Source organism: Pteropus vampyrus, unplaced genomic scaffold (genome assembly GCF_000151845.1).
Source record: "Pteropus vampyrus isolate Shadow unplaced genomic scaffold, Pvam_2.0 Scaffold125, whole genome shotgun sequence".
Classification (NCBI taxonomy): domain Eukaryota; kingdom Metazoa; phylum Chordata; class Mammalia; order Chiroptera; family Pteropodidae; genus Pteropus; species Pteropus vampyrus.
Genome location: NW_011888906.1, coordinates 2,307,815 through 2,318,632, shown reverse-complemented (window position 1 = coordinate 2,318,632; position 10,818 = coordinate 2,307,815). Strand labels below are relative to the sequence as shown.

At 50.7% G+C, this 10,818-nt stretch overlaps 2 protein-coding genes across 2 annotated transcripts in view; both read right to left on the bottom strand.

The window, feature by feature from the left end:
- FAM83D (family with sequence similarity 83 member D) overlaps positions 1 to 462 on the bottom strand; it is a 22,178-nt gene extending 21,716 nt beyond the window's left edge. Inside the window, exon 1 of the mRNA XM_011366604.2 lies at positions 8 to 462. Within this exon, the coding sequence (XP_011364906.1) occupies positions 8 to 416 (409 nt within the window). The 5' untranslated portion in view covers positions 417 to 462. The remainder of the gene's footprint in view (positions 1 to 7) is intronic.
- Positions 463 to 2,574: 2,112 nt separating this feature from the next.
- Positions 2,575 to 10,818, bottom strand: part of PPP1R16B (protein phosphatase 1 regulatory subunit 16B) — a 101,514-nt gene continuing 93,270 nt past the window's right edge. The window contains exon 11 of the mRNA XM_011366603.2: positions 2,575 to 7,265. Within this exon, the coding sequence (XP_011364905.1) occupies positions 6,756 to 7,265 (510 nt within the window). The 3' untranslated portion in view covers positions 2,575 to 6,755. The remainder of the gene's footprint in view (positions 7,266 to 10,818) is intronic.

The following is a 10,818-nucleotide window of genomic DNA, read 5'->3' as shown; positions in this document are numbered from 1 at the left end:
CCCGCGCCGCGGGGCTGGAAATGCGCCTCGACGCGCGTGGCGCCGCGGTAGGCGCCCTGGTAGAAAGCCGGCCAGCCGAGCTCCAGCAGCGGCGGCTCCAAGTCCGACTGCTCGGGGAAGTAGGTGCCGGACGAGCAGTCGTGCGATGAGCCAAAGGAGTCCTCGACTCCCGCCGCCGCGCCCTCTTCGCCCGGCCGCTTGGCCGCGCGCAGAATGGCGCGCACCTCGTCGGGGTTCAGGAAGCGACCCAGGCGCTCGCGTCGCAGGAAGGCTGCGAAGGCGTCGGGACCGCCGGCCACCAACTCCTCGAGCGCCAGGCGCTGAGCTTCGCTGTACAGCTCAGCCGGGTTGGGCGGCCCGCACGGGGACAGGCAGGCGGCAGGCAGCTCGTCTAACCCGTCAGAAAGGAGAGCCATGGCGGTGCTCCGACCCACCAAGATCCGGCGTGGGTGGACCCGCAGTCTTCTTTATAAGCACCTTTGAATCAAACCGGCTCGCGCCATTGGCCGCGCCGCCCCGCCCCGGCTCTCCCATTGGCTGCCTTCTCCTAACGGCAGACTCCGGGCGCAGCGCACGCCGCCACGGCCCGCCCCTTGACGTGTATTGGCTGCCCCGCTGCCGGCCCCGCCCCACGCCTCCGCATTGGCTGCCAGCAGCGGTCGACACGCCCAAGCTCTCGTTTGGGGTTGCTTCGCGGAACTTTAATGTGGTGATTCTGTACCTGCTCCGACGTAGCCGAGGCTTGGATCCTGAAGCTCTTCACAGTCAGCCACAGAGGGGATGGGCCTGAGTGGCTGTGCGGCCAGGGGCGGTGGCACAGGCAGCGGAGCCCGAACTGAAGCCCGAGAGCTCAGCCCCTGCCATCCTAGCGCGCCCCCTCCTGGTTCACCCTACAGCACTGCCCTGCAAGGCGCAGGGCGGTCAGACCTAGGCACAGGGAGGAGCGGCTGGAGCCAGCTCCCACGCTCAATGACCGCGCTGCTCCTGGGCTCTCAGAGCTTGGGCGTGACCAGCCATGTCTCCTTTATCCTTTGTGTAGCTTTCTCTTTTCTCACTTCATCATTTTTTGCCTGGTAAAACCGAAATCCTGGTTAACCTAAATCTGCTCTCCACCTACTTTCCACCTGCACCCGGGCAGCCATACAATACTGGGGGAAAGAAAACATAACCAGGCTGACTGGTTGTGCCTTAAGTTTATCATGTCAAGCGGGCCCTTAACGTCGCCTGCTAGCCTACATTTCCCTCATTCACGCTATCTCTAACTCTTATTCTTAGAGTTTCCTTCCTCTTTCACTGAGAAGCAGAGACAACTCCCACATTCTCCCACCGCTTTAACCTACCCACCCTCACCTCTGCCTACGTACTGAGCCTTCTGTTACTACTATCAATCAGCTTAGCTGTCCCTTGCATTTAGGCCCCACCTTTCAGACCCTCTACTGCTAACCTGTCTCTCCAGTAATTCTCTCCTCTCTCTTGGATCATCGTTTCCTTTCTTTACTGGTTCATTCCCATCAAACATGCTGAAATATTTTTCATCTTAAAACCCTCTCCCTCGACCCTACATTCCTCTGGAGCTTCCTCCCCATTTCTCTGCTAATCTTAATAGCATAAAACTACAAATGAGTTTTCTACACATGCTGTCTCCAGTCTTCCTCTCATTCTCTCTCCAACCCCGATCAAGCGTGTGCTCCTTCTGCTCTACCAAAACCTCTCATCAAGGTCATCATGAGCTCCACAGTGCTAAACCCAATAGTCAATACCTCTGTTCTTCCCATCCTTTCCCCACCCCCAGCCTGTTTGTAAAGTTTTTCAAGCCTAAGTGTGGGGCCTTCCATGTGTCCCTGCTCTGGCATCCAGTGTCCAGAAGAATCCAAGAGAGCATTCTTTCCATTCTCTTTCAGGACACCAACAAATGTCTGCAAATGACAAAGACAAGGACCATGGTCTGGGGCTGTGCAACACACAGCTTGTCAATGCTTTTATTGCCTGAGGGAAAAAGTGAGAATAACCAGGGGCTCACCTGCTGTGTTGTTGCAACAATGTGAAAAAGTATATAGTATTTTACCTCCTCACTATAAGCTATTTGAGGAGAAGGACTGGGGTGAGGTCGGGGGAAGAGGGTAATGAGACAGGTCGGTGCATTCCAAGAACAGAATAGAGCACAGGGACAGCCCTGTTACATATAAATATCGTCAAACTTTTAAAAGTGTGAATATATATATGAACTATTATAGGGCTCCATACTAATTCTAAAGGAGACATTGACAGAGTGAAGGTCATCCATCTTTACTTGGATTTATCAGGTTTTACAACCTCCCAGTCTAGAAAGACATCTGCTCCATGGCTGAGACCTCAGAGCTCCCTTCGCATTAGGGGCCTCCTGGGAGAACCTTCTGTGTGGGGGGGGGATGGGGAGGGGGACGGGAGGAGGGGGGAGGCAGGGATCCCCACCCTCTATTCTAGGCATCATTACCTTTTTGTGAATTCAAGTCAGTACAGTTCAAGTAAGCTCACAGCAATGACCACAGCCACACTAGCAGGTGTTATTAAAAGGAATTTAATAATTTTAATTAAAAACTCTTAACAGCGAATTCTGTCACAGGCCTTGGCAGCTGGAAGCAACTCCAGGGACATGCCCCTTTGGGATGTGATTGGGCCATGATCTTGGACATGAGGCCCACCACTGCCACATGGTGAGGAGCTACCTGTAAGTGACTTCAATACAATATCAAAGATCTGCGAAGATTTTTTTTAAAAAACGTTTTAAATATATTAGACTCTCTTGATTGCCATTTTTTACACAAAGCTGCTGATACAGTATACAGAGTTAACTTCTTTTCACATAAAATACATTTTTCTTAAGTTTTCTCTGTACATCAGTGGCTTCTGGTCTGGTGAATTATTGCGGAGGGCTGGGGGTCTGCAGACTTTTCCTGGGTGCGCAGAGCCCGGCCCCGCACTGCGGCATTTATGTGCCCATAGGAAGCAGGCCCTCTGGCCAACTGGCCAGCGAGAGACTCTTGTCAAGGAAAGGGCTATAGCTTTTGGCAAAGAGGGTCACTTCTGTGGGGTTATCCACTGACCACATGACCCTTTGCTCTTATGTGCCCTGGGGAAGGGGAAGTTGTCCCCCAGGCTACAACAGCAAGAGTTAAACATGGTCCTTCTGATCATCTTGTAAGGAGCGCCTTCTGGAAAGTGCCCCGGTATCTTGCTCTGGGAAAGCAGGTGGGAGAGACACTCAAGATCAAATGGTATCTGATACCAATAACCCAAATGGTCTCATGTTATTACAAAGCCAGAAAACTGTGGTAGGATAGGACAGGGGACACACCCTCGTTAAGTTTCCAAGGCCATTTAAATTGCTCAAACAGTGCAGTTTCATCAATGCTGCAAATTTGATGGAGAATTACATCCTGAAGTTTTCAGTAGACCTGGGTCTAGGGTTCATTCACCTTCCCTCAGGTACTGGTCAGCCACTGATGACTATCTGGTGATAGCCGCCAATCTTCAATTGTCTGGGGCATAGGATGGTAGTAAGGGCCAGAGCTCACAGTGAGCCATGTGGCACGTGCTTGGGAAGTAACCTCCTTTAATCTGCCAGGAACTACCACTAGACCTGGGTCTCAGCAGGAGCTGGGCATCTGGCCGACCTTGCCAGCTTTCTCCCAGCCCCTTGATCTATATGCCTGCCAGGAAAAGAGGCAGAATCATGAGGAAAGGCTTCAATGTTAACAGAGAAGCTCCTTTCCCTCCCAGTACCCATTGGTGGGGCAGGAAGACTACATAAGTGACCAAAAATGAGCAAGAGACACTGAGTTTAAGAACCTGAGATGCACTGGACAGTATATTCCACTCCTTATTCTCCTAGACACTGACCTCAAACTGCTATTATATAGTGCCCCAAAGATGCTGGCCTGAAGGCAGCTCTACCCCTGAGAGTTCCGCATGGACTTGGGACGGTGTCTGCCTGGAATGCAAGATCCAGCATGTTTAGTGGCAAACGTCTTCCAGGGGTGGCCATGACAGCTGTTTCCCACCTAATAGGATTCATACTCTAGGGAGTCCAGGAACTGAAAAGCAAAGTGATGCTGGGCCAGAATACAGTCATTGTCTCAGGTGACTTGAATGGGCTGCTGCTAACACCCACTGTAGAGAGCAGTCTCTTCACTCTGTCTCGGTCCTCTTTCATCCCCAGAACCTAACATAGTGCCTGGTATGTCACAGCTACTCAATAAACTACATGAGTGAATAAATGGATGACCTTGGCCCCAGCCTTTCCTTCAATACCCAAGAAGCGAACAGGGAAAGTACCCCAGGCACCTAAAGCCCTAACAGGGAATGGTTTATCCCTGACTGAAAATGTGAGCTAGTGCCCAAGAGTCTGCAGTTGGCTCCTGTTGGGGAATGAACTGGAGTTCCCAGCCTTCTGGGTGGGAGAAGAATGGCCCAGGAGGCAGGAAGCAAGGGAGAAAGAGGGCGTGGCCAGAAGGGCTCAGAGTGGGCCATAAATACCTCCAGTTTCTGGCCTCTGAGCAAAGAGATCCAAAAACCTGCACAGCTCTCTCCTGAGGAGCTGTGGCTTCTCGGCGCTCCTCAGCTTGCAGCTTAAGTCGGCTCAAGAGGAATTTCAGTGTTAGTCTGATCTGAACACTGTTTTAAAGCCAAAGGTATATGTCTTTTAGATCATCCCTGCCCTGCTCCAGCCATAGGCTGATATGCTAGAGAGCCTGCTCCATGCCCCCAGGGATGTGGGAGGCATCATATACATCTGTCTGCAATCCCCTGACCAGCCCCTCCACCCTAGACTGGATCTGTCCTGGAGCTGGGGTGTAGGTGGCCTGATGCTTTGACCCTCCATGCATCCAAGAGCCACCAGGGGCACAGTGACTCCCCCTGTGCCCCATGCTCTCTGGGCCAGCTGCCCTGCTCTTGGTAAAGCATCGGCCAGGTTCCCAGGGACCCAGCTCCCTCTGTGGGTTATGGGGGCCACGAGGTCCACAGTGGGGACTGAGACTGACAAAGAGCAGACCCATTAGGGTTGTGGCAAAAGGCGGGGCTTCTCCAGCCCCAGCCCCGTGGCCCAGGTGCCTCTCAGGGAGAATTTTTCATAGGCTCAGAAAGAAGAGGGTTAAAGGGAATCCCAGTTTGTTCCCCAAATCACAGAATCTGGATCTAGGGGGCCCCTTCAGAGCTCTAAAGAGGTAGTTTTAGGACAAATAAAAGGCTCACAGAGCAGGGACCAAACCTGCTTGTTAGTTATACCAATAGGTTTTGGCTGAGCCTATGGACAGCGCCTAACTCATGGTGACAATTTCAAAGGGGCTCATGAGAGAATGTGTGGAGAGGCGATGGGCAGCCTGCCCCTGGAGGTCCAACCTCCCCAGCATCAGGGAGATTGGGCCTATAAAGTTGTAGGGCTTGGGTGGGACACAGCTCTAGTCCCAACTCCACTGTTCTGAATGCAATGCAGGGTGTTGGCCATGGGCACCTTGGGTTTGCAGCCTTGGGGCATCACCACTCCGGCTGGAGCAGGCTGGGAGCCCCTGGGCCAGGCGGGAACCCACAAGGGCCAACTGACAAGCTTGTCTCACCGAGCATTCCAGAAAAGGCAAAGCTAGGCCTGGGATGGGTGGGCAGCTGCAGCCAGCCCCTCACTGCTCACTCTGATGGCTCAGTCTAAGGAGGGCCAGCAGAGACAGGCTGAACTGAAACTGTCTGGAAATTCACAAACATCAGCCAGGGCCCTGGGCTCTGCCATGGTTACCAGACACGTCTGTAGAAATTACCAACATGAACTCACTTTTCTTGGAAAAGCCCTACCAACTGAAGCTCCTCCCTGAGCTCATTTTCCAATACCAGTCAGTAGAACCTAGTGACCAAGAGACTATCCATGAAGGCAGCCAAATTCAGTTACCTCTCACTTAGAGTTTTGCATCTTAAAAGAATTCCTTTATCAAATGCACTTTTGGAAACACTTTGTTCCTTGGCCCCTCCACTTTCTGATGCTTCCATCCAATTGCAAAATGTGATTTGGATTATTCTAGGAATGGAATAGCCTGGTTTTCTACCTTGACCTCTGGGTGGTCACACAGCTGGCTCCTGGCACGAGCACGGCTGTGGGGAGAAGGCCTGTATCTCATCTACCCAGGTGGGTTCATGGCTCCCTCTGAACACAGAGAGGACTTCCTGCTTCTGCCTGATGTGGATGGTGGCCCAGAACATGGCAGGACTCTGGGTCTCAGCTGAGCAGGCCTCCTCTCCTGCTAAAGTCACATTGGCAGTGGTGACATAACTCTGAGTCTTAACCTCAATTTTGGGGGGAATAGTCCACAAATTCTCAGTCCCACCTGCTTCCATGAGCCCAGCTATCATTCCCACACATGTTGATTGAGCGTGTGTGTACATGGGTGTGTGTATGTGTTGATGTGTGACATGTGAGTACTGGTCCAGAGAAGCCTTTCCCAATAACAGAACTGGAATCCCAGCCCTCCCTCCCAAACTCTGACAGCAGGGTGAGCCAAGAAGCCACTAGAGGCCTTGTTTCTGATAGCAGACAATGCAGCAGGAAGCAGAACCATAGGAAGGGGTGGTGCTATGGGCAGCTAACTGAGAGGTGGGGTCAGCGTTCCTCAGGAAAGCAGAGTCCACCTCCCCGCAGCTGCCCTCTGAAGCCTCCCCAGCCAGGGTTGCTGGGCTGGCCTGGATTCCAAGGACCCGTCCCTGAAGCATCTCTTTCCTCCATCACATGGTGACTAGGAGATGCGGCAGCAGCCGTGGACCTTCTCCTCCATCTCCTCCATGGGGGCCTTGAACTTCAAGAGTGGGGGATCTCCGCTGGTGACCGTGTAATACACTGATGTCCCATTGCTGCTGTACGGTGAAGTTCTGCCTCCGATCAAGGGGGCCTTGCCTTCGCTGCTGCTCTCGCCCGTCCTGGCCATGCTGCTGCCCAGGTGGGTGCTCAGGAAGGGGTGGCTGAGCAGCTTAGCTGCAGCCCGCTGCCGCTTCAGCTCCAGAAGTGTCTGGGGACTCTGTTCCTTGTAGCCACTCCAGGGTGGGGTGGCATTGGCCACACCAGGGCTGCTGTAGACCATGTTGTAGTCGGGCACCTCGTGCACCTTCCACACATCCCCGTTGGACAGTGCATACTGGTAGGCACTGACCGGGGCCCGGAGGCCATTCTCAACAGGCACGTCCATTTCACCTCGTGGGATCTTGGTAGGAAACTCAGAGAGTAGCACGGGCTTCTCTAGCCGGGGGTTCTAAGAGTAAAAGAACAACATTACCAGGCGGCTGGAGGATCTGAACCCACGCCCCATCTGCACCCCTGCTGAAGGCATTATTGTCTGAACCTGTCCTCCATCTGTTTTCCCTACCTGGGTCATAGGATCTCCATTTTGCTTTGGGAAACTCACCTACCTATGTGTTTTGGTAGAGCTGACCAAGCCCCATCCTTGGTCCAGGGGTTGGGCCATGAACCAGGCCTGGACAGTCAGCATAGTCACTAAAGGAATTAGTTCAGGCATGGGTTCTTGACTGAAATTGGTTCGATGAGACTAACCCTGGGACTTTTGCTAGAATGATTGGGAAAGAGAAGTTCTGTTTCTATAGAAATTGAGGGTGGTAAGAATGATGTACGGTATTGGGCTTTGGAGGCACCATATATATCAAAGGATCTACCTGACAGTGAAGCTAACATGAAGGAAGACTGAAAGAGACAGACAGACAGACAGACAGACAGACACTGTATTCCTGATGATGAGCCCCTGGATCCAGTTGGGCCCAGACTTTCCAGTGACATGAGCCAGTAAACTCCTTTTTGTGTGTAAGTCGATTTCAGTTGGGTTTCTGGTCACTTGCAATCCTTCCTCTGCATTTCCAGCATTTCTCTACTCTAAATGGCAGAGATTCTTACCCAGAGGTCCTTTATACCCAGAAATCTCGGGATAAAAAGAGCTTTCAAAGTAGCTGTTGCCTAGAAACTTCAAACAAAAAGGTAGATACATTTGATAGTAACAAAAATATAAAGCCTAGCAAAAGTTACCATAAAGTCAAAAGACTTATGACAAAACTGAAAAAAGAATCTACATCATATATGACAGAAAAGAGACCAATTTTCCAAATAAATAAGGATCTCTTAGAAGTCCATTTAAAAAAACACAACTACCCAACAGAAAAAAAAGAAGTCAACAAAGGACACTAATATATAGCTCACAGCAAAATATAGCATGTAAACATAGGGAAACAATTCAACCTCACTAATAATTAATGACATAAAAATTAAAACAACAAAACTTTTACCTATCACATTGGCAAATATTTTCAAAGTTTGCTATTACTCATTGTTGGCAAGGGTGTGGGAAAAACAGCTAGGCATGAAAACTGTCACAATCTCCTTGAAGGACAATGTCATATTATCAAAGAAAATTTTTTGTATTGCTTTTAAAGACTGCATATTTTGCACCAGCAAGCCCATTTCTAGGACTTTGTTTTACAGATATATTCCTCAGGAGAGCAAACCCTAAAAGTCAGTGTTAGGCAGGTGGGAAATTATGGCAATTCCTTGCACTGGAATATTCTGCGGCTAGAATAAAGGCAATCTCCAGGTGCTGACTTGAGATTCCAAGAATCTCCATTTCTTGGAAAGATCTCCAAGAAATATATAAATCACAAAGAAAAATAAATAAAACATGGCTGAGAGGTATCTGAAATGTGATTTGATTTCAATCTACAACTCTTTTCTCCCCAACGTCCAAGCTTGAGAACTTGATGGAACAAAGCCTTGGGATTTCCTTCAATAGGCACTGTCATTCCTGCTGGCGAGATCAGCCCACATGTGACCTTCTGCTCATATAAGAAAGCAAGGTCTCATTGAGATGCATGGGCATGCTAGGCAGCTAATCGTTTTGCATCCTGCCAAAGTAATACTCTCTAGAAGTGTTTCCAGCTGCTCACTGTGTGATGGAAGAACCAAAAAGGCAGACCACTGCAGGTACGGTCAGCCTCTTCCTTCTTGTTTCCAGCCATTCTGTTCTGCCCCAAACTTGCTTGCCCTACTCAGCAGACAGCAGCCATGCATGGATTTGAGTGCATCAGCACTGAGTTAAATAGTATCTCCGCAAAATTCATGTCCATCCCACATCTCTGAATGTGACCTTATTCGGAAGTAGGGTCTTTGCAGATGTAATTAGTTAAATTAAGATGAAGTCATTCTGGATGAGGGTTGGCCCTAATCCAATGACTGGTGTCTTTCTAAAAAGGGGAAACAGAGACACAGACACACACATGAGGAAGAAGGCCACATAAAAACAGGCAGAGATTGGAGTCGTCCCAGCAAAAGCCAAGGGATGCTTGAGCAGACTCCCCTGCAGAGTCCCCAGAAGGAACTAACCCTGTTGACGCCTTGCTTTTTAGACTTATGGCCTCCAGAACTGTGAGAGAATGAATTTCTGCTGTTTTAAGCTTCAACTTTGCAGTAATTTATAACAGCACGCCTAGGAAACCAACACAGCATCCTTTTAGGGAAGCAGTTTAAAGCCCGGGACCATTGGCTACTATGGGGTAGGCTTCTTGGAGGTCCTACCAGCACCCAATTCAGTTTTTCAAAAACTTTCTTCCAATCAGATGTGTTCTGGTGAGCACAATTCTCAACATCTTGTTACACTCCCCCCAAGAAAATTTTACTGTCCTCAGTTCCCAGGGTGGCTGCCCTACTGAACTTCTTTCTCTCGGGAGCCCTAAATGAGATCTGCTGGAACACAAGCAGGCACACGGCCGTCACTCACTCCCTGTGGATTACGAGACTCCACTGTGCGCCGGAGCTCCTGGCCCTGGCTTGAACCCACCCTGGGCTCACCTCATCGACCACAGGAGCTACCACCATCAGAGGCGAGCCAGCTGGTTTAAGGGCCCAGCCCAGCTAACCTCCTTCTGAAGGCTCGCAGATGAAGAGGCAAGACTAGGCTGGGGCCCTGTCCTCCTCCCAAGGCAGCAGCTGACACTGGGGCATGAGGCACACTCACTGGGTCCTTATTCTCTTGATCTGTCCTGGTCTCCCTGATGTCCCCGTTGTAGGTCGAGGTCCGCTGATCCTCGGCCGCACTCCGCTGCTGCCACAGAATGGCCTCTCCCTCATACTCCTTCCTGTACAGGTTGGTCCTATCCGACAGGCTGGCTCGACGCACCACCTTCCTGAAGGGAGAGATGGGGATGCTGGAACCTGCATCTGGGCACCAGATGCATGAGCATGTATGGGAACCCCTGGCTGCCCAGCCCCTGACTTACCCACGGCTGCCTGCACTGGACGTCCTCCGGCTCAAGGACGACTTGTGCCTCAGCTGTGACTTCATGATCACGTCGTGCTTGTGTTTTAGCTCCAGCAGTAGGACCTTGAACTCCTCCTCCTCACACAGGTCTGAAATGGCAGAGGAGTCTGTTGTGGGGGGCCCTCCAGGCCAGAGGAGCTACCACCCCAACCCACCGAAAACTCCCAGCATCCTTTGGGATACGCAGAAAGGAGAGAAAACAATGCCAGCTTTATTTCCTGGGCTACAACCCAATCTTTAGAGGAGACTAAGAACAGGAAACCCAGATTCCGTGCACAGTCACAACTCCTAAGGTTCACAGCTATGACCAAAGGAGTCATATATCTTTGATAGTTTCCAAGAAAAGTCAATCAACTCTTCACTGACACGAAAAGTATCAACAGAAACAAGCATGTACCTCATGTAGCCCAAGCAAGAAATTATTCAAAGATGCTAAAATTCTATATCCTTACTCACTCAACCCAACTGATCCTTCCATTCATCTATCTGT